The sequence below is a fragment of the Amblyomma mixtum genome, chromosome 6 (assembly GCF_055824585.1).
Source record: "Amblyomma mixtum isolate Tamu chromosome 6, ASM5582458v1, whole genome shotgun sequence".
NCBI classification, from domain to species: domain Eukaryota; kingdom Metazoa; phylum Arthropoda; class Arachnida; order Ixodida; family Ixodidae; genus Amblyomma; species Amblyomma mixtum.
In genome coordinates, this window is record NC_143017.1 from 94052655 (window position 1) to 94077781 (window position 25127).

The 25127-nt window shown below is 47.8% G+C and overlaps 1 protein-coding gene across 1 annotated transcript; it reads right to left on the reverse strand.

The window, feature by feature from the left end:
- Nucleotides 1-3571: 3571 nt before the first annotated feature.
- Nucleotides 3572-25127, reverse strand: LOC149339727 (hemicentin-1-like). Its single transcript, XM_089550981.1, has 9 exons — nt 25114-25127; nt 23962-24386; nt 20049-20156; nt 18082-18285; nt 12644-12933; nt 11330-11636; nt 9039-9237; nt 6173-6425; nt 3572-4010 (listed from the first exon to the last, which is right to left on the reverse strand). The coding sequence occupies exons 1-9, from the start codon at nt 25125-25127 to the stop codon at nt 3783-3785; spliced, it is 2028 nt and encodes a 675-aa protein (XP_089407107.1). The 3' UTR covers nt 3572-3782.

A 25127-nucleotide genomic window follows, 5' to 3' on the forward strand; every position in this document is an offset into this window, starting at 1 on the left:
CATTTTTTGAGAGAGGTAAGCGCCAAAAGAAGATGTACACAAGGAGGATGAGGCCGGCTGTAGACTGCGGGGAAAATTGTAGGTACATATGCGGGATGACTGGCCGAATTGTTTTTCTCGTTACCCACAAAGTGGCGACTGCATATCCTGATGTTCGGCACTGCATCCCACGGTTTGCCGTCCGGACTGCATGTGCAAAAAGAACGAATTTCAGCAACGCGGATAACCGAACAAACATCAAGGCAGGCGAAGCAGCCAGCACAACGCGAAGGTTCGCTTACTCAGTGCGTCGAACTGCAGCTATCCAGCGCGCCCGGCGCTCCGCTTCGTGAGACCTTGAAGGAAAACGGTGGAATTTTATATCGGGATTCAGACCTTCTTGCTCGTGGCAGCCCACGACGCAGCAGTAACGACGGTGACGCTTTTTCGAGACTGAGCGAGGTCTCTCGGGCGGATCGGCGTCGCCGATTCCTTCTGCTGCCTGCGTTTCGTGCTGAGGCACACAGAGCGTCGGTTTTCTAAATACTAAGCCACGGCCAGGCCGCGGCGTCGTTGGTCACAAGTGACGAGCCTTATCGCACTCACAACAGTGCAGAAAAACGTGCAAATCGACGCAAAACGCAGGCTGGAAAGGTGCGCCGCCACAGCCAGGGCCCAACCTGGTACTACCCAGCCAACTTCTCCTTGCCGCCACCAGGCGCCGCCACGTTACCTCAAACTCCAGCGCAAGAGGCCTATACCTACAGCGGGTGAGCTTGCCTCTGGCAAAACACATTGGAGAAATTGGGCAGTGACAATTTCATTCTGCACATACGTCTGGCAAGCAAAACGCGCCGACACATGAGCGATACTGCTAAATTCACTGACTGGACCACACTCGGGAAAGATCAAGCCTGTCATCACACACTCACATAGTAGTAGTAGTAGTTATTTATTGGTACATTTAATATGGAAGGTAACAGAATGTTTGCCCCGGCATCTGCTATCGCAGCTGGAAGCACCTGAGCTGGGTCAGCGAAATAAAGGATAGCAGGCAGAGTGTAGAAGTGAAAGAAAAGGGGTGAGGGGATAGTAGAAAGGACAGGGGAAGGGGTACACTGTCAATAAATCTATTTACATATCTACGTGGCAAATATAAACATATATACAGGTCGCACGCGCGTGAAGGTCTGGAAGATCACAGTACAAACACACGCGCACGACACAAAGCACAAAACAGCTGGAGGGGGGGGGGGGGGGGGCGTCCAGCTGTTCATCGCATAACAAATTACACTTCCTGGCCATCCGACTTTAGGCAACTTTGTTATAAGCACAGTCGCACGCTCAAAACCTATCTTGACAACCCAGCTTGCTGTAGGCTCCCGCCGATTACTTCCGTGGGAAGGCCACACAAGTGTAGCAACCTCATGTCCTAACATATGGAGCTTGCTCAGATGGCTCATTGACCCCTCGAATGCCGAAGCAAACAATGCAAAAACCTCGCCAAGGACCTCCAAGCCTAAGGCTGCAATACCCCTCTGATGCAGACTATCACGCAGAAATACTTACGCACTACAGGATACCCAAAATCGCCTCCCCCTCCTATACGGGACAGGCAAACCAGGAATTCGATGCGGACCTCGCCGTCCATGAAATACGTACCAGCCGCCATTCTAGGCATGCGCAGAAGCACAACCCCTGGGAAAGACCAGACGACGGTGGGACTCCTCGCCAACTTCCACGGGGCAGCACTCACGCAGCTAACGAACTACAACAACACCTGTTGGCGTCCGGGCGATCTAACAGAAGAGTGAAGACTAAGGAGGTGCACTTCATCTCAAAACCGGCCGAACCCATGAATGTCACAATATACGACTCATGTCTCTCACAACCTGCGTAGGGAATGTCGTGGAAAAGGCGGTCCACATCAGGACCCCCGACATCTTGTAGATAATGACCGATACCCCCGCACCACGTTCGGATTCGGTCCCGGCCTATCAACCCAGGATATATTCCTCAAACTTAAAGAAGATTCCATTAACCCTCTACGAACCCCGCTTCATCGTAATAATTCTCGCCCTCAACCTCAAAGGGGATTTTGATAACGTAAAGCACCACTATATCTTTGAAAACATGAGCCACATCAACTGCGGCGCCAAAATCTACACATGCTTAGTGGTTATTTAAAACAGCGCAAAAGACAGGGACACAGATAGAAAAGACACAAAGAAGACAGCACCTGAGCTCCTGTCGCTGGTGAGACAGGTTTCCAGCAAGGTTCCAGAAGAAGACAGATCAAGGTGCATATCCCAAGGTAACAGCGCTGTGTGTGTCTTTTCTATCTGTGTCCCTGTCTTTTGCGCTGTTTTAAATAATCATGGTTCACCAACTAGCCTGCACGTCTACCCTTGTATGCTTAGTGGAATTCCTTCACCGCCGCATGATTTCTGCCAACCTCGTCCTAACATAACCATGCCAGATACAACTTGACACACGAGGCATGCCACGGGGTCTGTCACCCCCCCATATACGCAAACCCTTGCGACCTCCAGCGTACTTGAATTTGGAAGAGTGCTGACATTATCTTAATAGTAAGAAAGGGGACGACAATGAATTGAGAAATTACAGACAGATGCTTTGCCTACGAGGTATTTGATAATGTAATCGGTAATAGAACCAGGACAGCAGTAGACTTCAATCAACCATCGTAAAGGCAGCTCGACGATAGTCCATATTAACACTAAACACTATCAGGTGGTAGAGAAAGGCGGAGGGCATAGCTAACCCCGATATATATCCAAAGACATGCATAAGGGCTGGCAGGTTCAAGATCATACCGAATGTCTTCACCTTGCCCTACAGTTAATACCGCAGGAGTTTTTAAATCACGCAGCACTCATTATCTTCCCACATCGTGCGTAGTCTCCCGCCTTACTCCCGACGGAGGACGCAGTAGACAAGACGGGATGAGCACTAACACACTGGAGCTAATGGTTGCTATACAAGAAGCGCGCCAACGATCGACGCCGGGACACAAAACATTCCATACGAATTCCTTCAGAACTTAGAAGAAGAAGGTACTGATACCCTTTTGGGTGTGGTAAATGAGGCATGATAAAGAGCGTAAATTCCACAAGGCTGGTTAAAAATAGCATCGTGGTTAGTGCATTCATTTAGGCGCTGTTGAAGCCGCGTGAACATAGGTCTTTAAACGTTTCCGTGAGTAATTATACAGGCTCAAGGAAGGCGGTTTCCGAAACACGGCGATGGTATCTGCTGCCGACAGGGTGCAGGGAAAAGTAGGAAAAAAAACAGCGTTTGTGCCCGCGGTCTGATGATGTCTCATTGCTAAATTTGTTTCTGGAACTATGAATGAGCTTGTGCCGTTTGAACAGGTGGATGTTTAAACAAGCAGGGATATTCATAGTACAGTGCCTCCTATACTTAGTGAGTGAGAAGGCTGCTCAGATCCCCGTACATAACCGCGAAACTCACCTTGCCATTTGCTCTTGCTCTTCACGCTGACGCAGTAAGAGACGAATTTTTTATTTGTGAATGTTTATTTTAAAAAAAATCATGTAATATAAACAATGCAACCACGCAACAGTACGTATCAAAAATATGAACAGTGCTTGATGGCGACAACTTTTAACGTTGGCCTTATTGTTAATGCTCTGAAATCGTTGTACACGTATCATCGCTTTCAAAGTGAGCTACTATTGATCGTGCTCATGTAACCAGAGGGTAGTCTTTGGCTGACCCTTTTTCGGAGGTCGCTTAGTCTCTACTGTTCTGCAGGCTGCCTAGGGGCACACAAGTAGTGATACCAGGTACGAGAGTGACGCGGCGAATTGGAGTACTCTCCAGCTTTGCCGCGTGCTTATCGCGTTGTTGATGTTCTCGCTGACGCCATGTTCCACAAGGCTTGTCGGAGTCAAAAGAACTGGATTGGAGGTGGCGCTGCGCTGTCCCGAGGCACTCAACACGAACGCAGTAGCCACCAGTTGTTGATGAAAAGCCGGACCTTTCAGCTACAGAGAGCGATTAAAGTGAGAAGTTAGTAGTGTGTAGTTTTCAATAGCCTCAAGGAATCTTTCTGCAACAGCATAAATGGGGAAATGCATATAAGATGAAATAGGCATAGAAAAACACACACGAAAGCGATGCAATAGGGAGTGTCCTAGCAAGTGCAATTTTGCAACTGCTATCGCGTGGAATTCGCAATTAAAACCGCAGTTTAGGCTCCTGTTTCCCGCCTAATGGAGCGGCATACAAAGTAGAGAGTTTCCGTGCATTGAGAAGCCGAACGCCATTTGCCATCAGCCGTAAAAGTAAAAGGATCAAGGAAATTACTTTTATAGTTAATCTTAGTATCTAAAGTAGCAAAGTTCCTCTCTTGTAGCACACTGAAACAGCCCAGGGCTGGAAAGTGGTTGGTCTGTGAGGTTGATAAATGTGATTGCTTGTCTCTTTGGCGATGATGGCGGTGGTAGTGTTTATGTACAGGTGGAATTATCCTTCAGGTGGTCTTTAGTCAATTGCTCCTCCTGAATCACTCAGTTCAATTAAACAAAGAGAACAAAGGAGAGGGAAGCTCAGGGTGCTTAGCCAAAGTTTTTCCATGTCAACCCAACCAGTCTTATCACGCTACTTGTCGCCGCTCACCATAAGTGGACACAGCCATTGAAGCCACTTTGCTATACCTCCACCCTACCAAGCCCCCGGATTCTTTTCTGCTGAGCTGGAGTATTTCTTTATCGCAGTTTGTCGGGTCATCAAGTTAATCCTCGTTGACATCCATCCTAACGCTCTTCCCCCAACGCAGCCTTCCCCTCACCGGGTGTTCCTCTCCGGAGTAAAGGCCCTATTTAACCCAGCCAATGATGAACGCTTTGCCCATACGAAGACAAGTCTTCTTGTCTAAACATTGGCTAAACACCCTGAGGTTCCCTCCTCCTTGTTCACTATGCATGTGTTGCCAGAAAACCCACCATCCTGCCTTCCCTCTCCCATTAACTGAATGAAGGTGTTTACTACTCTTGCGTAAAGCCAGTGTCCCCTACAATTATCATGTATATATTTGTATTTTAAGCTCTCTTTCTGGTTCATTCAAGATTGGAATGAGGAGGATTTCGTCACCCTGCCGTTTTTCACGTTTGCTTTTTTGCTTCCTCGATTTCTAGCTTGATCCTTAATTTTGTGTGGTTAACGCCATGAGGTCAGTTCAGTCGTAAAAAAAAAAAAACATCTCCAGCCACTTGCCATATCACGCCATATCAACCATCGTGTGTACCTACGAATAAACACTACTGGTAGTAGGCGCCCATCGTTATCGCTCTTTTTATCCTGATCTTGTGTGTTTCGCGGCGTGCAGACATTATGGCACAACAGAGTTGTATGAGACGAAAAATTCTGAACATAGTGCTGAGCCTTGAGGCACTCGGTTAAAATTGTCGGCTTTCACTATTCTCGCCCGTCCGCAGTTGCACACAATGTTTCGAGTTGGCTCTCGCATTTTTAACATATCAGATTATAGGTTTTGATAGCAACAGCTGGACGAGATATATTTTGTATGCGAAATGACATCACCACAGCCCCAGCATACTGGATGCTCATCAGCAGGCAACGGCGCTCGTTTTTCGTCATTTTGGTGTGCCTTGTCTCCTTATTACTTTAATACGGCGTCCTGCTACTGAGAGCTAGGAGGTAGGTTTCAACACTTCCGTGCGGCCTTATTTCTATGGGGGAGTTTAAGGAGATTTCTTACGAAATTAAAGGACCCCATGTGATTGAAATAATTTTCACTCCAGACATACCGGGTGCTTCATAGCTGCCCGTTTGCTGTGGTATGGAAAGGAAATACTGCAATGTGGTTCATGTACTGTCCTTCCTTGTCTTCCCCTTTCAACCGCGGTGGTGTCTCATTTTCGGCGGGGAGAAAGATGTCTTAGTCCCTGCCGCAGGATTCGAAACAGAAGCGAAAGGTGAAAATTTTCATCGACTCGATTTTCATGCACGACAGCCAACCCTGTTAGCTTAAATCAACCGACAACCCTCTACTATAGCATGTCTCCTAGCTCACGCGTTGGTGTGGCACGTAAAAATATATTCAGTAATACACAACCCTCCTCCCTCCCCATAAAATAAATTAATGACCCCGGTATACTGCTGCAGAAACTGCGGTAACCCTTACAAGGAACGCCGGCTGTGCGGACCTCAGCGAAGCCCTGAGCATTCCTCGCGCATCCCTCAGCTGGACGACCACGGTGGCACCCTGGGCGAGGGGAGTGGCCGTCACGCAGGTCAGCCGGGGTCCCGGATGGGCGAGCCGGCAGCGCGGCGCCGGAGCCCGCACCGTGAACAGGCAGGGGGCCTCGGCCGCGCCCACGGGGTTGCTCGCCAGGCAGGCCAGGGTGCCGTAGTCCAGTTCGCTGCGGGGCACGTAGCTGCAGTGCAGTGCGGACAGCCATACATTGGGTTGAGTTGGCAGCAGCTGCTAAGCACCCCGTGAGTGGCTCGTGTACTGCTCTCGGATTTTTTTTTTAAAGCAGTATCACGGACGCGTCTACCACATGGTCGTTCTTCCCATGAAGGACCGCAGTGGCGAAACGGAGGAGTGCACGCGCATGCGCACAGAACGCTTTCGAGTTGCAACGTCTTTTGCTTGGCTGTTCTGGTCACGTGGCACACGAGCGACATGTCACCAGAACAGACTAGCAGACAACGCTGCAACTGGCAGGTGGACTGAGCGCATACGCGTGCACTCCTCCATTTCGCCACTGCCGCCCTTCATCAGACGCTGGACGACCGTCTGAGAGATGCGTCCGTGTCGTTACTAGAAATGGATAGCTCTTCATAGGAAGAGGATCGTTAAAGCATACACCCACTGTCAAGTTTTTGTGCAATGAACCTTCGCAGAAAAACTGTATTTCTTTGGATCTAGAGCACACTGCTCAAGATTTTATGGTACACCATAGAGTTTGCATTCCGAATTAGGCTGCGCCTATCTGTTCCAGGCTGCGTGGAAAGACGGCGAGCAAACGTCCTTCGCTAAATTTGCTCTTCGTATAACGTTTTCGCTGCGTGTGTACACGGATACTACATTGCCTTTTCTATCCTACACTCGTAACTTCCTGCCAGTTTGCCAAATTATAATGTGATATCATTAGAAGACCCATCGTGATCAAAAAGCGGCGTGACATAATTCCGAGGTAGCAGGTGGCGTTACTTGTCACCTCTCCACCTGCCCACAGTGCCAGGTGGTGTACGGGACGAGCTCGGAAAGAGCGCTGCGCGGGAAGAGCAAACCTGGGTCGCACAAGCCCCACCATTCACGTCCGGCAAAGGCATGACCTGCTTCGAAGCTTCATTTGGAAAAAAAGCGGCGTTACTTAGCCACCAGGTGGTAGGTGACGTCACGTGCCACCTACCAACCATGGCTGGCGCCAGGTGGTTTGCGGGAAGAGATCGCGAAGAACAAGCTGGGTCTCACAAGCCCTATCAGTCACGTCTGGCAAAGACATCATCATCATCATCATCATCAGGCTGACTCCGCCCACTGCAGGGCAAAGGCCTCTCCCATGTCTCTCTAATTAACCCTGCCTTTCGCCAGTTGCAGCCACGGTATCGCCACAAACTTCTTAATCTCATCCGCCCACCATGAGCAGGTTCGAATGCTGTCCCATTGCGAACACGATGTAACTAAGTGTCACTGCGAAGTTTTGTGCATGTGCACGGTAAAGCGACTGCCTGTTACGAGAAAGAGCCAAAGCGTGGCGTTGGTGGCTCCCTCGGTCGTGCAAGATTTCTCACTTGCTCAATCTATAGGAGCAGTGACTGAGAAGGTACATGCGCTGTGGCGGTAGCCGTTGCATTTGGACTGGAGCAGCACGCGCGGTTATTTAAGTATATCCAGTTAGGGATTCATTGTTTCATTAAAATAGACACTAAAACAGTTCACGCTAGGGCGAGTGTTTAGCATAACTTTAATATCATATAACGGAGTGCTCCGATCTTAGGCTCACACTCTCTGCGGTTGTTCAAGATAAAGTAGACGAAGAATGTTGGAATCGCATGAATTCTTTATCCGCTTACTTGACTCTGTAAGAAATCATAGAGTTAACGACAGGGGAAACTAAAAATTTGCTGTGGCTTAGCTCAGCTAGGCTAGGATATACGTAGCGAAAGGTGCGTTAGGCGCCGAGCATGACATGCTCGGGGCTTGAAAACCATAGAAACCGGTTGGCATGGTTGCCTTTGTTGCGTAACAGCCATGGCAACCGGTTGCCATGGTTACAGCGCATGCGCAGTACTGGCCTGCAACGACCACTTGAAATGCGCCGCTGACTAGCCTAACCCTATAAAAGCGATGTCACCGATAAGTGAACGACGCGACATTAAAGTGCAAGCGCCTTAATAGCGACATAAACTTGCAAAAGTGCGTAAAGAAAACTTGTGAGTGTGAAGAAAAAAAAAAAGTCGACCTATGTGCTAGTAAATGCGGCACTCCAAAATGGGGTTTGGTTTGGTTTGGTTTTACGGAGTTTAACGTCCCAAAGCGACTCAGGCTATGAGAGACGCCGTAGTGAAGGGCTCCGGAAATTTCGACCACCTGGGGTTCTTTAACGTGCACTGACATAGCACAGTACACGGGCCTCTAGAATTTCTCCTCCAAAGAAATTCTATCGCCGCGGCCGGGATCGAACCCGCGTCTTTCGGGTCATCCAAAATGGGGTTCCCCTCAACATATTAGAATTAACATCGCTCCCATTCCCGAGTTTTTGATGAATTCGACCTCGCCCTGTCGTCTGCGAGCCGTTCCAGTTAGCGTATTTGGGAGAATGACACCGATTAATAGGCCACGATCCCAGGTTTGATGCACGGACTGACAAATCCACGTAAGTTCTTTGCAAATTGTATATCTTTCAGTTGTATCCTAATGGCTGCGCTTTTGCGGTTGCTAATGAGCATTTATTTCCCCAATTTAAACCTGTCACAATAGCGTCTCTGAATTTCTCTATACATGAACAAACAATAGACCAGCATGCAGTGCTGAGTACCTGATGTGGCTCTCGAGGCCCCCAGCCGATCGACTGTGGTCCAGCAACGTGAGCGGCTGCTCGTGTGGTCCGCTGGTGAATGTCCATCCGAAGAGGGTGGATGCCGCAGGCTCCGCCTCCACTCGGCAGCGCACCAGCACCGGCTGGTGCAGCGTCGCCTGGTACTCGCGTCGTTGGTTGGGTGCACAACGCGGTGCGTCTGCGTCTCGAGCGAACACCACGGCGTGCGGTTATCGCGTGGACCTCGCATACAGCCTACCGTCGAGTGTAAAGGTTTGCGAGCCATTGCAGCTCCAAAAAGTAGTTTTTTTTTCATCTTGTTGACTACAGTGATCACACGCGTGACCGTACACACTAAACACAAATACGCCTATGTGGGAGTAAAAAGGGATGCAAGATACTAAACCATGTTTCAGTCCATTTTATTGTTCTTTGATGAGCTGATGCAAAATTTTCGGCAGACGTAGCGTTCACATGCCGTGACGATAATTTTGAAATGCTTCTCCTAATTTACTTTAACCCTTAGTTATTTTTGTCTGCGTAAAGCAGCGACGGTGAACGTAAATATAGGTTCTCGTTCGGCGCCAACGCTCACAATTTCATTCTATATATAAAGTGACAGCAGCATGACGCGGCAGCCATCATGAGTTTGTTGCGCTTTCCTGAGCTCTATAGCAACAGTGGTCCATTGGATCTAGAACCTTGTCAAGTGGCATCCAAAACTTTTGGGACCGCCAGTGCACCATGTCAGCAGTCCTCTTGCGCTTCGGAACACTACTAAATTTACTTTAGTCTGCAAGACTGTATGTTATGCTTGAATTACCTGATGCTTTCGGCGGTTTCTTGATCTTGCGAGAACTGATGCATTTTCAAATTGCAGCTTCCAACGTCATCTTTTGTAATATGCAGTGATGTGTGCACGTAAAATACGGCATGCACGTCTGTAAAGTATTCAGAGAAATAATGTCTACATTTGTACAATGCCTATGCTTAGCGAATACCAAGATAAATTTCATAAACACTGCGAATGATAATTATATAAAACCCGTTATACACCTTTCTCATAGATGGCGTTTGACAGTGCTCAAAGTTTTATTGCGAAAGCACTACTTCATGAAGTCTAACAGGCTCATCCAGTTTGCGTAAATAAATAAATAAAATAAATTTTGCCGCGACTGGGATTCGAACCCATGTAGCGCGAACAGATCAGTTTCGCTGGCCACCACACGAAAACACTCTGTTATTTTTTTTCTTCTACATGGTATTTATTACAATGATGCAATGTTTTATGTACATGTGCTACCTACAAACAATTAGAAAACAGTGGCACGTCAACACACATAAGCAACGAAGCACGAGAAAAGAGTAAATTCGGAGCAAATAGATAATAAATCGTAGTACGACCCATCTAACCAACAAAGAACTAGAAAAACGGCAGTGAACAACACAGAGCTAAGAGTGAGTGCAACTCCGATTCAAACTTATTATGGGCACACAATATTACTATGCTATCGCAGCAGCCAATCGCACATTGTGTTGAACTGGAACACACTCTCGCGCTGTGCATTGCACATCGTCAACTTCTTCAACAAGTACTACTACCGAACTAATATACACACTCTCGCACTGTGCACTGCAGATCGTAGTCATCAACTGTCTATTGAACTAATATCGTCGCCAGGCGCGCCGACAACCCAGCAAAGCCAAATCGTGAGCCAATCAGGCTAAACACATGCTCTCGCACGTCTACTTGGTTTAACTACGTTAAAATACTATTTTTTTCGTACATTTAGAACTTTTACACGGGCTAATTGCCTCATTAAAACTTTAAACGGCGCGAAAGCTAACGGATATGAAAGCGAAGCGTAATAATGTGAAACACTGCGACTTTTTGCATCCTGTTCGAGCCTCACTTGCGCTGTTTCCCTGAATTTTCTTCAGCATGCGGGGCTTGAGCAGGTTAGTTTTGTAATCGCGAATCCTTTATTTCTCTCTTCCCACCACCGCGGAGGCTCAGTTATGGCACTCGGCTGCTGTCCCGAAAGAAGTGAGTTCGATCTCGGCCGCGGCGGTCGAATTTCGATGAGGGCGAAATTCTAGAGGCCTGTGTACTGTGCGATGTCAGTGCACGTCAAAGAACCCCAGGTGGTCGAATTTCCGGAGCCCTTCACTACAGCGTCCCTCATAGCCTTAATCGCTTTGGGACGTTAAACCCCAATAAACCAAACCAAACCAAACCAAACCACCCCCCCCCCCCCCCTGCCCCATTAGCGTGGTATGTGTGAACTCACAGCGCACGTGCAGCACGACGGATGCGCTCAGAGTTTTTCCCCTGGCGTTCTTCGCCAGGCAGGCGTAGCGACCCGTCTGGGACCTCGAGACTCCGAGCAGCGTGAGCACGTGCAAGGAGCCGTTCCTCTCTGTGCGTTGTTCTCCTGGAGTCGCCGGGAGGGTGAGGGGCCTCCCCTCCCAGAGCCAGCGCAGAGGCTCGATGAGCTCCGGATGCGACCGGACGCTGCACTCGAGTCGAGCGTCGCTGCGTTCGTCCACCGCGGATCCGCCCACCAGGCGCAAGCGAACGGAGGGCGCGAACTCGACCTGCACATCCAAGTTGAGGACAAAGTCGAGGGAACGAAACATCGGCGTCTTTTCAATGGGACTTCACCTCTAGGGCCAATTACCCAATACTGCTGTTCCATTTTAATCTGCGTCCTCTTCGGATGCGATAACTTGCATTTACTTATGCAGTGATAGCGTCTTCTATTGTAATTTACTTTTCCGGATTTTTTTCATTTTTGCAGAGTACGTGTGCCGTTCCACATAACTGTATCTGGCTACCCGGTCTTGAACTGTTCCAGGATCATCTTTTGCCTTAGTTCAATTTACTCTCCTGGCTCGTTCGCGATGCTTTCTGGTCATTTTTTTCTGCGCCGCTTGCTTTCGTTGATTAACTGGAAGCTGGTAGCTTTCTTTTTGAACTAAGAGCCAGTTATTTTTTCGACAATTTTTTCGGGTGTCCTATACCTCTGTGTGAAAATTGTAGAAAATAACTTAATGAGAAAACTTTCAGGCCATGAAACAAGATGAAAGCATTGGGATGTCGCCACGACGATTCTGCAGCAACTTCTCTTAGCATGCCATCGCAAGGCGGCCCCATTCCCACCGTAACATGTGCCTCCATCTTTGTTTAATGGCACAAAAAAAAGTATCACCTACACGCCAAGCTAATCATGGCGAGTGCAGTGATCATGGTAGTTGGTGATCGATCCTCTCAAGTCATTAACACTTACAAAACGACACTGGATGAAATAAAGGATCAAAAACACGCGCGCATTGTGCAATTTTTTTTTTCTGTCTCGTGTCCCTTTTGTAGGCATCGCTAGCTGACCTCCTATAGTTTCTCTATTGCGCAACAAGCAGCTCTATCTATTTTCGACTTCTTTATACGATCTTTGGGTAAAGAAATTCCCCCGCCACCACTCGGCGTGAGTCAGCGTCGCCTAGGCCTAAAGATAGATCGCATACTTTCGTGGGCTAATAATGCCTTAAACTGAGCCTTTAAGACAATTCGCCGGGTATGAACGGGCGCGCCCCGTAGTCCTCACCTCTAGGAGAAGCGTGTCCTCGATCGCGCTGCCCGGCACGCGGTCGTTGGAGGCCCGGCAGCGGAGTCTCCGCCCGTGGTCGTCGCCAGCAGGCGTGAAGGCGAGCAGGCTGCTGGTGCGGCCGTTGGGCTCGTCCAACTTGGCCAGGCTCCGCGTCATCCGGCGGCTGCCCTTCCACCACGTCAGGTTGGCAGGAGGCCGGGAGCCCCAAGAGTCGCAGCGTATGTGCGCCGGCTGCTCTGCCACGAGAACGCTAGGCGGCGCGGCGATGGCGACACCCAGGGGGCGCACTGCAAAGCGCGGTCACGAAAGGTTACTGCATGCGGGGTTGTAACGATGTCGATTGATGCGGCCGTTAGGATTCGTCGGTGTCGGTATATTTTTTCCCTCGTAAGGTTCGAAGTTGTCTTAATGCGAAAGCACTCATACGCTCACCAACACCGACCAGGAATCTTGTCAGCCTACGTACGATCTTGCGCCGCTGATTAGCAACCCCAGTTACTACTAGAGCTCGGGCAAGTAACTCGGGTACACCGGGATAAGTTCGAAGGAGCGTCGTGCCAGCTGCGCGAGAGGTTGCTCGGGAAGGGAAACGTGGGTCGCACAATCACTGCCGGTAGCTGTGACAGAAGCCGCCACCTCCCAACGCAGTGGCGCATCACTTCACCGCTCGAAGAAACCTCGAAGAAAGCATAAAGAGTTCAAGACAATAATGGAATCAAGCATAAAATTTATAGATCTAAACTCCACTTACTTCGAAAGTACAAAATATTACCATCTTATTATAATTATTACCTTACCTCGAAAATACAAAAAGCGCAATCACATCAGTGTCATTAAAATAACCAACATTCTTTGAATATATATATGGCTATATATGGCTTGGGATATATATTGTTACATGACGGCAAGTCGATGAAGACAAGACAAAATGGTGGATGGCGATGGAATCATGTAATGACCGTAGCCCCAGAGCGAGCACTGCGTGTCGCTCGGGTTACAGATGGTAAGTCAGATGGTAAGCTTGATATTACAACTACGAGCCAACATCAATACTTAGTGCCCTTAATGCAGCATATGAGCAATTATTGGTTACATGCTTTAGTCGTTCTGTAGACAAATACAACTTCATAGCTGACTATCAGCACAGGTTTCTGGAGAACAGATCAACTTCCACGGCTGTAGATCTGTTGAGGGTGGTTATTTAGAAGCGTTTAACTGTTTCGGTCTTGGTGTCCTGAAATGAGGACAAATAATATCTTTTTTTTTTTAAGTTTTATATTCATGACAGTCACTGCGATCGACAGTGAAATCGGTGCATAAAGGCCCCCTCATTACATTTAAAAAGTACAGCGCAATGGACGAAGGAAAACGCATAGACGGGAAACTACCATCCGTTTTATTGCAACCCTTACTACACTTCTGTGGTTTCGGATGAGTTTGAAAACAAGAAAAGTATCGCACGACACAAATCAAAGACGTATTGAGATGTGCCTGTTTTGATGTCTGTCATTCCTTAATTATTTGCTTGTACATTTGCTTAGAACATATTTTAAAAAAAAATTTACTGGTCGTCAGAACCATATTAATATAATTTTACCTTGACAGTATTAATAAATGCAGGGTACCATTCTCTACATGTCCTCATCTGAGGATATCAGAGCTTGGTGATTAGCGTGTTGGAGAGCTGAGGCTATGAAAGAGGTTGTTCATAAAATTATTTAGATTTTTATTTCAAGCAGCGAAAATACGCCTCAGATAATTCTCTCCTCGTGGAAACGTTCTAGTGAGGCTCTGCGGCAGTATAAGGTGAAGAAGATGCCGAATTAGCAGAAGATTTAGATGGTTGGTTGGTTGGTTGGTTGGTTTATGGGGTTTAACGTCCCAAAGCGACTAAGGCTATGAGAGACGCCGTAGTGGAGGGCTCCGGAAATTTCGACCACCTGGGGTTCTTTAACGTGCACTGACATCGCACAGTACACGGGCCTCTAGAATTTCTCCTCCAAAGAAATTCAACCGCCGCGGCCGGGATCGAACCCGCGTCTTTCGGGTCAGTAGCCGAGCACCATAACCACTGAGCCACCGCGGCGGCTAGAAGATTTAAAGATGAATAAGGCAGCATGTAAGTAAAGGAAGCCGCATATTCATTGGTAAAAGCACAGCAACGAAAAGTCGAAAGCTGAGCTCGTTCGCATTTAACAGCAGTGTAGTGGACGTATTGGCACCAATTAGCCGTATTTTGCAACACAATAGCAGAGCAAAGCGACCATGTTCCCCACAGCCCCAAGAAAAATAACCAGCTTTCTTGCGCGGTCCCCAGTTGACGATGTTTGGCACTTATTTTTTAATAATAACAATAACAATAATTTACTATTTTTCACTGATGAAGTTAGGGTAAGCAGGAAAATAGCTGGAAATTCAGGTTGACTGGTTTCCTGATTGCCAGAAAAGCATATGAACTAAAATGACTTGTCACAGCGAAAGACAAACAGCAACGAAAGATGACGCTGCAAAAATAAGATGTTCACGAAACACAGAAACACCTTAATTCAAAAAGAAAAAAAAAAACAGTTCTCTAACAACTGCATAAAATGCCTGTAATGTTGAAAAGTACAGATCTAAATAAAACAAAGATGCAATCACATGAGTTACAAAAATTACTGAAAGAATTGTCAGGCTTGTTTAACACTCTGTAAAATTCTTTCAGTCAATTTGCTGTCACAAAATACCAAATTAGGGAAAAAAATACATGCCAGATTGTAGCAATCAACAGGTTTTCGGTGGAGTAATACCCGTGCCACACGGACAGATTTAATGTCATTAAATGCTTACTGCCTTAAGTTTTAATGGCATTCGTGGGGTGCCACACGCATAAATTTAATGGAATAAGCCTTACTGCCATTCGCGACCTACTGAGTTCACCACAACTCATTCGCCCGTGCAATGCGTACTCTCGTTCCCATTCCACACGCAGAAAAGCATGAGTAACAACTTCATAACCACTAGCAAATGGTTGATTCGTAACTTTTTCAGATGAAGCATCTGTATATGCCGCGTTTTCGATGCGAAGAGCGCCATATTAACCAGCCTTTTTGACAGGTACTCTCGACTTGTGTGCCGACACGCGAGTTTATGGCTACTTTGTCGACTTGTAAAGCAAGAACGGCCGTATTTTCTGGAAAATCATTTTTACATTACATTTGAACAACATTACCGGTATATTGTGCTCATTAGCACTGTTGACATTCAAATGAAACTTTTGACTGCCTTGCAAGCGTTATCTTCATCTTCACTTTCGATAATGGCATTAAATCTGGATGTGTAGCACCAACTCCGAACATAATGGCATTAACAAACTTAAGGCCTTAAGCATTTACTGCCATTTCTTGTGCGCGTGTGGCACGGGTATTAAACAGTTTCAATATCAACTATGAAGTCATTTGCAGCGTCATACCGTGCCTGTAAAAGAAATTTAAAGCAGTGGTACTGTCCTGTTTAACATTTGTAATCCATAACCGGTCCTGCAGGTTTTACCCGCCATGGGTGAGCGCTTCTGCTGCAATAAGATGCAGCCTTTTACGCAGGGATGCATGTTCTTATTTCAAGCTCATCAAGTAAACACAAATGCACTTGTACAGTTCTTCTATTTGCATTACACTATGTTTCCCAAAGGGCGGGAGGGGTGGCCTCTGATGATATTTGCAACATTTCTTCACATTTTTTTTCTGCATAGTAACGCCTCTCTGCAAATTGTTTTTCGCTGTGTTTCCTTAAACTAAATCAGAATAATTCATTTGTGAATAAAATAGTGCACTGTGCGAAAGAAGTTCGAACATTGGTGGTAAAATATATCTGTTCGTATGCGTCATTCCAGCTATGGCTAGGCAGTTTCGTCATGACGTGGCCTGCGTGTCACAGGCTGTATTTTTGCTGATATAGACTCCAAGCATTTCAAACGTGTTAACTCAGTATTGTATGCGTGTCAATGCTTTTTTTTTTCGGGCTGCAAACGATAGCCTTTCTTTGGCTAACATTTATTTTTAATTTGTTGTGTCCACCTCATCTGTCTAAATTTACAAGCGTCCTATTCGCTCTGGGAATTAGCGCATTTCTAATGTTTCAAGATAATAACAACGTAACTTCATCTGCGCAAACAAGAAATTTCCTCATGGGACCAATATTGACAATATCATGGAGGCATGAAATGGACACAAAAGGGCCGACAATACTACCTTCACGACCACATGCAGAAATAGCTAATAGATTTGAAGAGTAACCGCTTGGCCTATGGGCCTATTAATGCTTTAACATTAAAAAAAAAAGTTGGGTCGTTTACGCTGTCTCCTCAGAAGTTTGACGTTTGGCACAGGGTGGTTCGTTGCGCAGTCGTGGAAGATACGTTCGTGAAATGTGATTGGAAATGTTCAACAAGTTCTCATGCGTTTAATAAGGGCGCTTTGGCCGTTGCGCTTATTGATGGGAGTTGGACTCGAGCGAATGAGAGAATGGAACTGAACAAAGAAATACACCATTATAACAGACCTGCCTTCTTTACTGCGACTGCCTTGGCCGTTTTGATACCATTGACCTGAAAAGTTGCGCACATGTATAAAGTTCAAGAGCACTGACTGATCGCCGTCGTACTGCTGGCGTGTTTTCTGGCCACTTCCCGTCCGTCTCATATGCGTGAGTTCGGCTACGTGGTGGCGGGCCAAGGAGAGGGTATATCGGTTGACATGTTGGGAAAAAATCAGCGCGAAAGAAGAACGGGACGGAAGCAAGTTAACACGGACTTCTTCGCGCTTCTTCGCGCGCTCTTTCGCGCTTATTTTTTCCAAACATGCATCCTCTCCAACTTGCCCAGTTCAGCATTCTTATGTCGGTTGTTTTTAGAAGGGCTCTAAAAGGGCCCTAATAAAGTTGCGGTGAGGCTGGGATGTTAAGGCACCCCGTTTCACTTACATTGTCCACAAAGAATTCTTAAAATGCGCTTTGTAGAAGCTGAGTTATCAGTAGTCAAAATTTCAATTGAAGAGTCTTCATGCTTTTCCTTCTCCTCTCGTCACTGTATGAACACTGGAAGGTCGGCGCTCATCCACCGGCCCCACCTCCGGGGGCGGAGCTTCCTGGCCCGCAGGAGCTTCGCGGCTTATTGGCCGCGGTCATTGTAGCTGCCTGTCGTCTGAAATAATCTGACCAATAGCCATCTCTCAACTTGTATACGCAGGTGCGCGCGACGAAGGAGGGTGCTAGCATGAAAAAGTCGTCTGGAAGGGCTCGCGAACTTTCGCGCTTGATTGCGGGTTCTCTGCTGCGTGTAGAAGGGTATTATTTGGCTCAGGTGTTCATGACAGCACATTGCAGTGATTGAGCGAGTTTACATGCTCCCCTCGGAAGCTGTTTGAGCCCCTTTTAAACGCAGGCCGCTTTCCACTCACGGTTCATGTCAAGGGTGACGCTAGCTTCCTCCTCTTCGTCACCGCTCCGAGCTTTGCATCTTATGCGCGCCATGAGATGGCTCCGCTGAAGTGGGTCGATCTGCAGGACACTCCTGGCGACATCGCCATCAGCCGCACCGGACGAGCTGTTGTGCTGCATGAGCCTCGAATCCTGCCACCACGACAGCTCCGGAGGAGGACGTCCTTTTGGAAACGCAGATGTGCAGATGCAAAACCAAATTTACGAGGAGTGAACTACGCTTGCGAGGCACTGAAAAGTTGGGACTTAACTTAGCTCTCACTTCGGTGCATAAAATTCACTTTTTTGGTGAAATGTTTCCGGCAATCCACCAAGATGAAGCAGATTTGTAATCAAGGAGTAATTACTCTTGGAATCCAACCAAGAGCTGCCATACGGCTAGAAAGGAAAATTATACAGCTTACACAGAATCTTCGTAGTTGAAGAAAATTCGTCCTGGTCCAGCTTTCGAACCCTTCAAATTCGCTCAGTTCGATAACTTCGCTCTCGCCCTTCCATATGCTAGCCTTCCCGGTTTGCTCAGTTGGCAGATCGACAGTGGTCCCGAGTTCAAACCCTCAACCAGGATAAATTTTAATCCAACATATAAGTTCTGTAGAAGGTCTGCAGTTTTCCTTTGTAGCCGTATGGCTCCGCTTGGGCGGATGCTAATGAGCAATTGCTCCTTTATTACTCTTGCGTTTAAAATCCACTCTTGCGTTTAATCCTAAGCAAGCTGAATAGGTATTTGGTTGACACATGAGGCTCTAACGCTATTGGTCAGAACAGCAAATGTCAACACTGAAGTTGCAAGGTTTTGCTCCGTTTAACTTATGCGTAGTTATCTGTGGTCATCCTGTGTCCCTCCCTTGGCCTCGTTTCTCTCGCGCTAGGCCTCCCTCCAAATCATGGTATTGCCTATCACTGGTTGATACTTCTCTTGCCTGGTAATCTATCTCTACAGGGTGTTTCACCTAAGACGTTGCACAGTTTTGAAAGATACTTTTTCAGTTAGAAGGACGCTTTTTTCGGCATAGCGTTGCCAGTGTTGTAGTACATCAGAGGAAAGCTAAGACTTCCCAACTTGCAGGCTGATTAACTAATTTTAAAGTGGTAATTTTTTAACTGTTACTGTTAAGCCACTTAATTATTGAGAAGCGTGTAGCCCATGGCAAGTAATGTCCAATATCAGTTTTTAGAATCTCCAAAGCACTGTTACTTTCGCCGCTGTGAACCAACAAATTTTGCCGCAGTGGTGGCTCAGTGGTTATGGCGCTTGACTGCTGATCCGAAAGACACGGGTTCAATTCTGGCCGCGGTGGTCGAATTTCGATGGAGGCGAAATTCCAGAGGCCCATGTAGTGTGCGATGTCAGCGCACGTTAAAAAACCTCAGGTGGTCGAAATTTCCGGAGCCCTTCACTACGGCGTCTCTCATAGTCTGAGTCTCTTTGAGACGCTAAACCCCCATAAACCAAACCAACAAATTTCGGCTAGATGGCGCCAAGATAAATGCGCTTTCGAGAAGCTTGCAGGCAAAGCAACCTCTTCAGTGTTCGTAACTAATCGAAAAGGCTAAAATAGTTAAAAAGTTAACCAGCCTCTAAGCATACCTGGCTGCATTTTCATGTACTACCCCACTGACAATGCAATATTGAAAAAAGCTGTGTTCTAACTGAAAAAGCGTAATTTTAGAAACTGTGTAAAGTTTTGGTGAAACACCCAGTATATCCTTACTTCTGCAGTTTGTTTACCTTCCCTTCTTTGCGCGCTAGCCAACTAACTTCCTTCAGCCTAACACTGCAGCCCTTTTGCGATCCCTGGCCTGTCCCCCATTGGAGCCCACAGAAAAAGGCCTGTAACCCGATGTCTGTCCAGCATCAAAGCACTCGGGCAGATGTCTGGTGGCGCTCTCTACGCTACACACCCCTCCGTTTCGCCTCCGATACCGTGGGCAGTGCAGACCAGCGCCAGAGAGTCACCGTCGTTGAAGGGCCCCACAGTTCCCCGCATCTCCACGCCGAGCTCGTCTGCGATGCTCACATTGTGGGGCGCCACTGCAAACAAGCCAAGAGAGAGCCCGACTCAGTCAACTCGGTTTCCTGAAAGTAACCCGCGCTCGTTTTTTTTCTTCGCGTGCCATTTTTTGTTTCGTGTTTCTTTCTCACCGGAGCAAGAAAAACGAGCCGTGTCCCAATCAGAAGCTCTTCCTGTTTAGGCCGACGCGCAGAGGTCGCCGCATTTTGGCTCGGCTGAACACTTATTTCATTACGGTCGCCGGCGAAAAACGAGAGGCCTGTTTTTGGTCCCTGTTATTTAACGTTCCGAGGCTTTCGTCTTTTCCTCGACTGCGATACTTGCGTATTCACGTCCTTGTTCACTACTCCTGCAAAGAGGCTATCGTTTCTTTTATGTCTATACATTTTTTAGTCGTCTTTCTACGGGACATCAATCTCCACCGGCGTCGAAGCTACGCGTCTGAGAATTGAATTCGAGCAAGTCCCCAGCACAGATAACAAACAAAAAAAGACTGTGTACAGCGTGAAAGCGACGTCTGGGAGGAATCGAGGAATTTAGAAGAGCCGTTCCCGGGGCCCATGTTCGATCAGCGAAAACAATAAAGAAAGCGCCGGTTGAGCGATGAAAGAGAGGTTGTCGCGCTGCCCGATTTCCTGGACGTGTATACATACATTCTATCGCCGCTTTACGTGCACTCCTCCCAGTTTCCTTTCCACCAGCTTCGCGCACCTCTTCACCCGACGTCGGTCCGTTCTCTCAGCTTTCACTCCCGCCTGACCGCCACCCTCACTCGAACGACCTGCCTGACAGGCTTGAGACAATCCCGGCGCTTCGACGGAAACGCGAAGCATGCAGTCAGTCCCTCCGGCAGGGAAAAAGCAAACACTGTCGCGAAGGGAAGCCCGCTTCACAACTAGGGAACAAGGGTTCCACTTGTCGATCGATGCAAGCCGCCTCTCGGGACAGAGCGTCGGGTAGCGGGCGTCGGGCTGCCCGGCGCTGCTCAGCAGGCAAAAGTTGAGCGCCCAGAAGGAGAAAAACGCCGTCCGTGCAGCGGGGAAGGGACGGTACAGGGCGAGGTGGGCTGAGGAAGGGCCGCATTATTTCCGCCATCGCGTCAAAGTGGGAATGTCGCGCTGTCGCTGCGCCCATTGTCTTTATCATTGTCGTCGTCACCTTGTTTTTCTTCCTCCCGCGGCCCACTCGGCAATCTGACACCAGGCGTCACTCGTATTGCGCGCCCTTTCCGAAGGGCGCCTTTCGTTGGAAGAAGGTGCGAGCGTGACGTAACTTGGAACTTTTTCACCCGTTGGTTTATTTTCTTCCTCTTCGTGTGATTTCGAAACGTTCACGTATGAATAATGGCTCTCGTCAATTGCATCCTTTTTTTTCGCATGGTGAATGGGGAACGGAGCATTCTGAGGACCCCGGGCTTTCTAAGCGTATACTAGAAAAGCACGGCGAACTGAAAATTTCGGCACTTCGGCAAGTCCCTCGCATTTTGAAGTACCAGTTGTATGTGGCTGAGGATTTTACAGCCTGTGAATGTGCGAGGTTCGAAGCTGCAATGCTCTATAAATCTTCCCTGTCTATGCACGCAATGGTAAACTGCATGGAAACTGCAATGACAGTTCATACCTCATATTTATAAAATCTAGAGGCACTCCTACGTCTTTGCGATACCCGTACTTCTTGCCTGGGTCATTCGTGGGAAGTCAACATAGTCATTAAAACAAGAATATAATGCTTGCAAGAATCAATCTTGGGAAACGTTTTGAGGTGTACTGCGTGTAAACAGCAGACACCAGTGGGTGATGATGATGACAATTTGATTTTATAGAGGGAAAGACAGCTTGCCTGAAAAGTGCTGTGTCTTCTTGAGGAGGGATCAAAGGCCCATTTTCTCCATGAGTTGGCGACCACCAGGCCATGTGAAAGCGTGTGCCCACTGGAGAACCGTTCGGTACCGAGCAACACTAGGGATCGAACTCCGCAAGCCCAGCATACGAGGCGAAAGCCTCCAACAAGTAATTTTGCAGAAACGCCTAAGAGTACCAAAAAATTCTCAACTTTCATCACATATTTGGAAGTATCTTGCAGCAATCATTTATAATTTATGTTATATTAGTCCTCTTTTACTAATCTTCTTTTTGCTGCTGCTCATTACAAACTCATATAAACTTACTGGGGGAGAACTACCTAGGAGCTCTTGTTAAACTTGCGAGGCATGAGGAACCGTGAACGAGTACACAGTGCCATAGACCTGTTTGTGACTGATTCAATTTGCTGCTGCTCATTACAAGCTTATACCTACTAACTGAAGGAGAACTACCTAGGTGGGTTGGTGAAAATATTTTAATGAAATTGTTTAGGAGGTTGTAGCGGCGGGTGGAGCTCTCAGTCCGGAACCCCATTGGCTAGGCGCTCTTGTCAAACTTGCGAGACACGAGGACCTCTGAACGAGTACCGAGTGCCATAGACCTGTTTGTGACTGATTCAAAAGCTTGAGACGTACAGCAGTACACTAAAATGAGTAGTTTATTTCAGCATCGGTAGTAATGTGAATTGGTTCTATCTTTAAATGTTAGTGGCAATTTATTAATAAAAAATAAAAATAGAACGAAAGATGTTGCTAGCCGCGGCATCTGCCATCGAAACCTGAAGCCCCTGAGCTGCAGCTAGCGAGAATAGAAGGACAGGGAGAGCAAAAGCACGGGGGAGGGGGGGGGGGGGGGGGGGGGATAGTAAGAAAGGATAGGGGTAGGGTGGCAATGTACGCTGTGTGCAAATACAGGACATGGAAATGCATATGGGGTCCTGCACCACGCAAGATCGTCAAAAGTACTCCTTAAATAGCCTTATACGCGTCCGATATATGAACCGCATCTAACAACATATTTAATAATTTAATGCGACTGCATGAAATTGTTTTCTGTGGAGTGTCTAGCCCGAAAACCTCGAAACATGAAATAAAAGGATTTGTTTGCTAACTTTGTCAAAGAGGCCCACACATGGTAGCGTACATGGCTGTGGCGCGACCTGGATAACTGTTTAACGAATAGGACAATATACCACGCTCCAAAGGCACCGAATACCTCGGTGAGTGGGCTTCTGGCTAACCCATTAGAAGCAGCCAGAGACAATTTTTCTTTCCGAAATATTTCACCACGAACTTTGATGCTTGCGGTTTTTGCATTCAGAGTTCTACAGTTCACAGCACCCATTTCCGAGAATTTTTCTGCACTCTGAAGTAAAGTGGCAGACCCTTTACGAAATCAGAAATCAGGCTCAGTTCAAGCTCCAGGGCAGGCCGAAGGGCCCAGAAACTGACTCAAACACAGGAAGAGGAACACAACCACTCGAGTGACAATCCCGATGAGCTTACAGTCTTGCAAACATTTTCTCACTCCTCATAGTCATCATCAGCCCCGCTGCGCCTACTGCAGGACAAAGGCCTCTTCCAAGTCTCTCCAAATAACCCTGTCCTTTGCCAGTTGCGTCCACCTTATCCCCGTAAACTTTTAATTTCGTCCGCCCACCTAATTTTCTGCCGCCCCTTGCTACGCTTGCCTTCTCTTAAGATCCACTCCGTTACCCTTAAGGGCCAGCGGCTATCTTACCTGCGCCTTACAATGCCCTAGCCAAGCCCATTTTTCCTTTTGATTTCGGCTGGGATGTGTTCGTAGAATATTTTGCCTCGCGCTTCAGCAAAACACCACAAGCGCTGAAGATTCCTCTTAAATACTTCTCCGAGGCTCCGAAACCGGAGCCACATTTCTTTTTCAAAATAACGTCATCATCATAGCCTTCTTCGGTACACGGCACCCGGAAATGCGTGCGTACCTTTAACGACCAGAGTGAGCGTCGAGGTCCTTGTCCGCCCTCGGCGGAAGTCCACGCGACACCGGTACCTCCCCTGGTCCTCGGGCGTCAGGTCGTCGAGGCGGAGCGTGCGCGACACGCTGCTGAAGTAGGCACGCGCCGCCCACACGTCGGCCATGCTGTGTTGCGCGTCAGCCATGCCGGTCCCGCCGCCGCGTACTGCGTGCCTGCCATCCACGCTGTAGAGTGGCGTGGCAGGACGCGATTCGTGGAACCAGAGGAGCAACGAAGGCTCGTCGTCGTCGCCGCTCTCCTGACGTGGCTCGGCCGCCCCACAGGCGAGCTCCACGCGGCCGCCCAGGCGACCCACGACAATCGCGTCCTGGGACAGCGGCCTGGGGCTCAGCCAGTTCCCGGCCGCTGACGTGGAAGAGAAAACAGTGCCACTGGGCGGTCGAGAACGTAAACTCTAAATGCCCAATTATACGTTAAAAATCAATACGCACACTTGAGTAAAAATCAATACGCACACTTGAGAATAATGTGGGGCTGCACGTTGGTTCTCTCGGCCCACCTTGTTTGCCAATATTATTTTTATTGTTTAGCAAAATTACTGTGGGAACCAGGTGCAGAATCACTTACCGCTAGTTCTCAAGCAAGCCATTGTCGCGAAGGTATGCAAGCGTACAATGATAGCCACAATCAGCCAGAATGCTATGTTCCACATTCTGTGCTTTTCGACACCGCCCATCCGCGGTGTGCACGTTCATGTGGATCTTTTTCACGCATAGTTCCATCAAGCTAGGAGGAAAGTATGGGGCACATTTTCACTCGGCTCATGGTGTGCTCAAGGGGTCGGTGTTCTCTCCGCTGCTCTTTAACGTCGCTTTATACTTTTATTCGTTTTGCAACATGGCACCGTAGAAGTTGCAGGCCGACAATTACTCGTCATTAATATGTCACTCTGATTTGGCGCGACTATCGGAGCTGTGCTCAGAATAAAAGAAAGCTGATGTGCTCAATATAGCGTTTCGAGGTTTCCGTCGCCTTGAAACCTCCTCGAACTCTCTGCAACATAAAAGCCATCGCGTACTTGGCCTGGATATATCCTAATCAAACTCTGCGGCTGCGTGGCTCCAGTCTGCCCTGAACAAGTCAGTACAGTGAACTCACCTTGTATGGTGCAT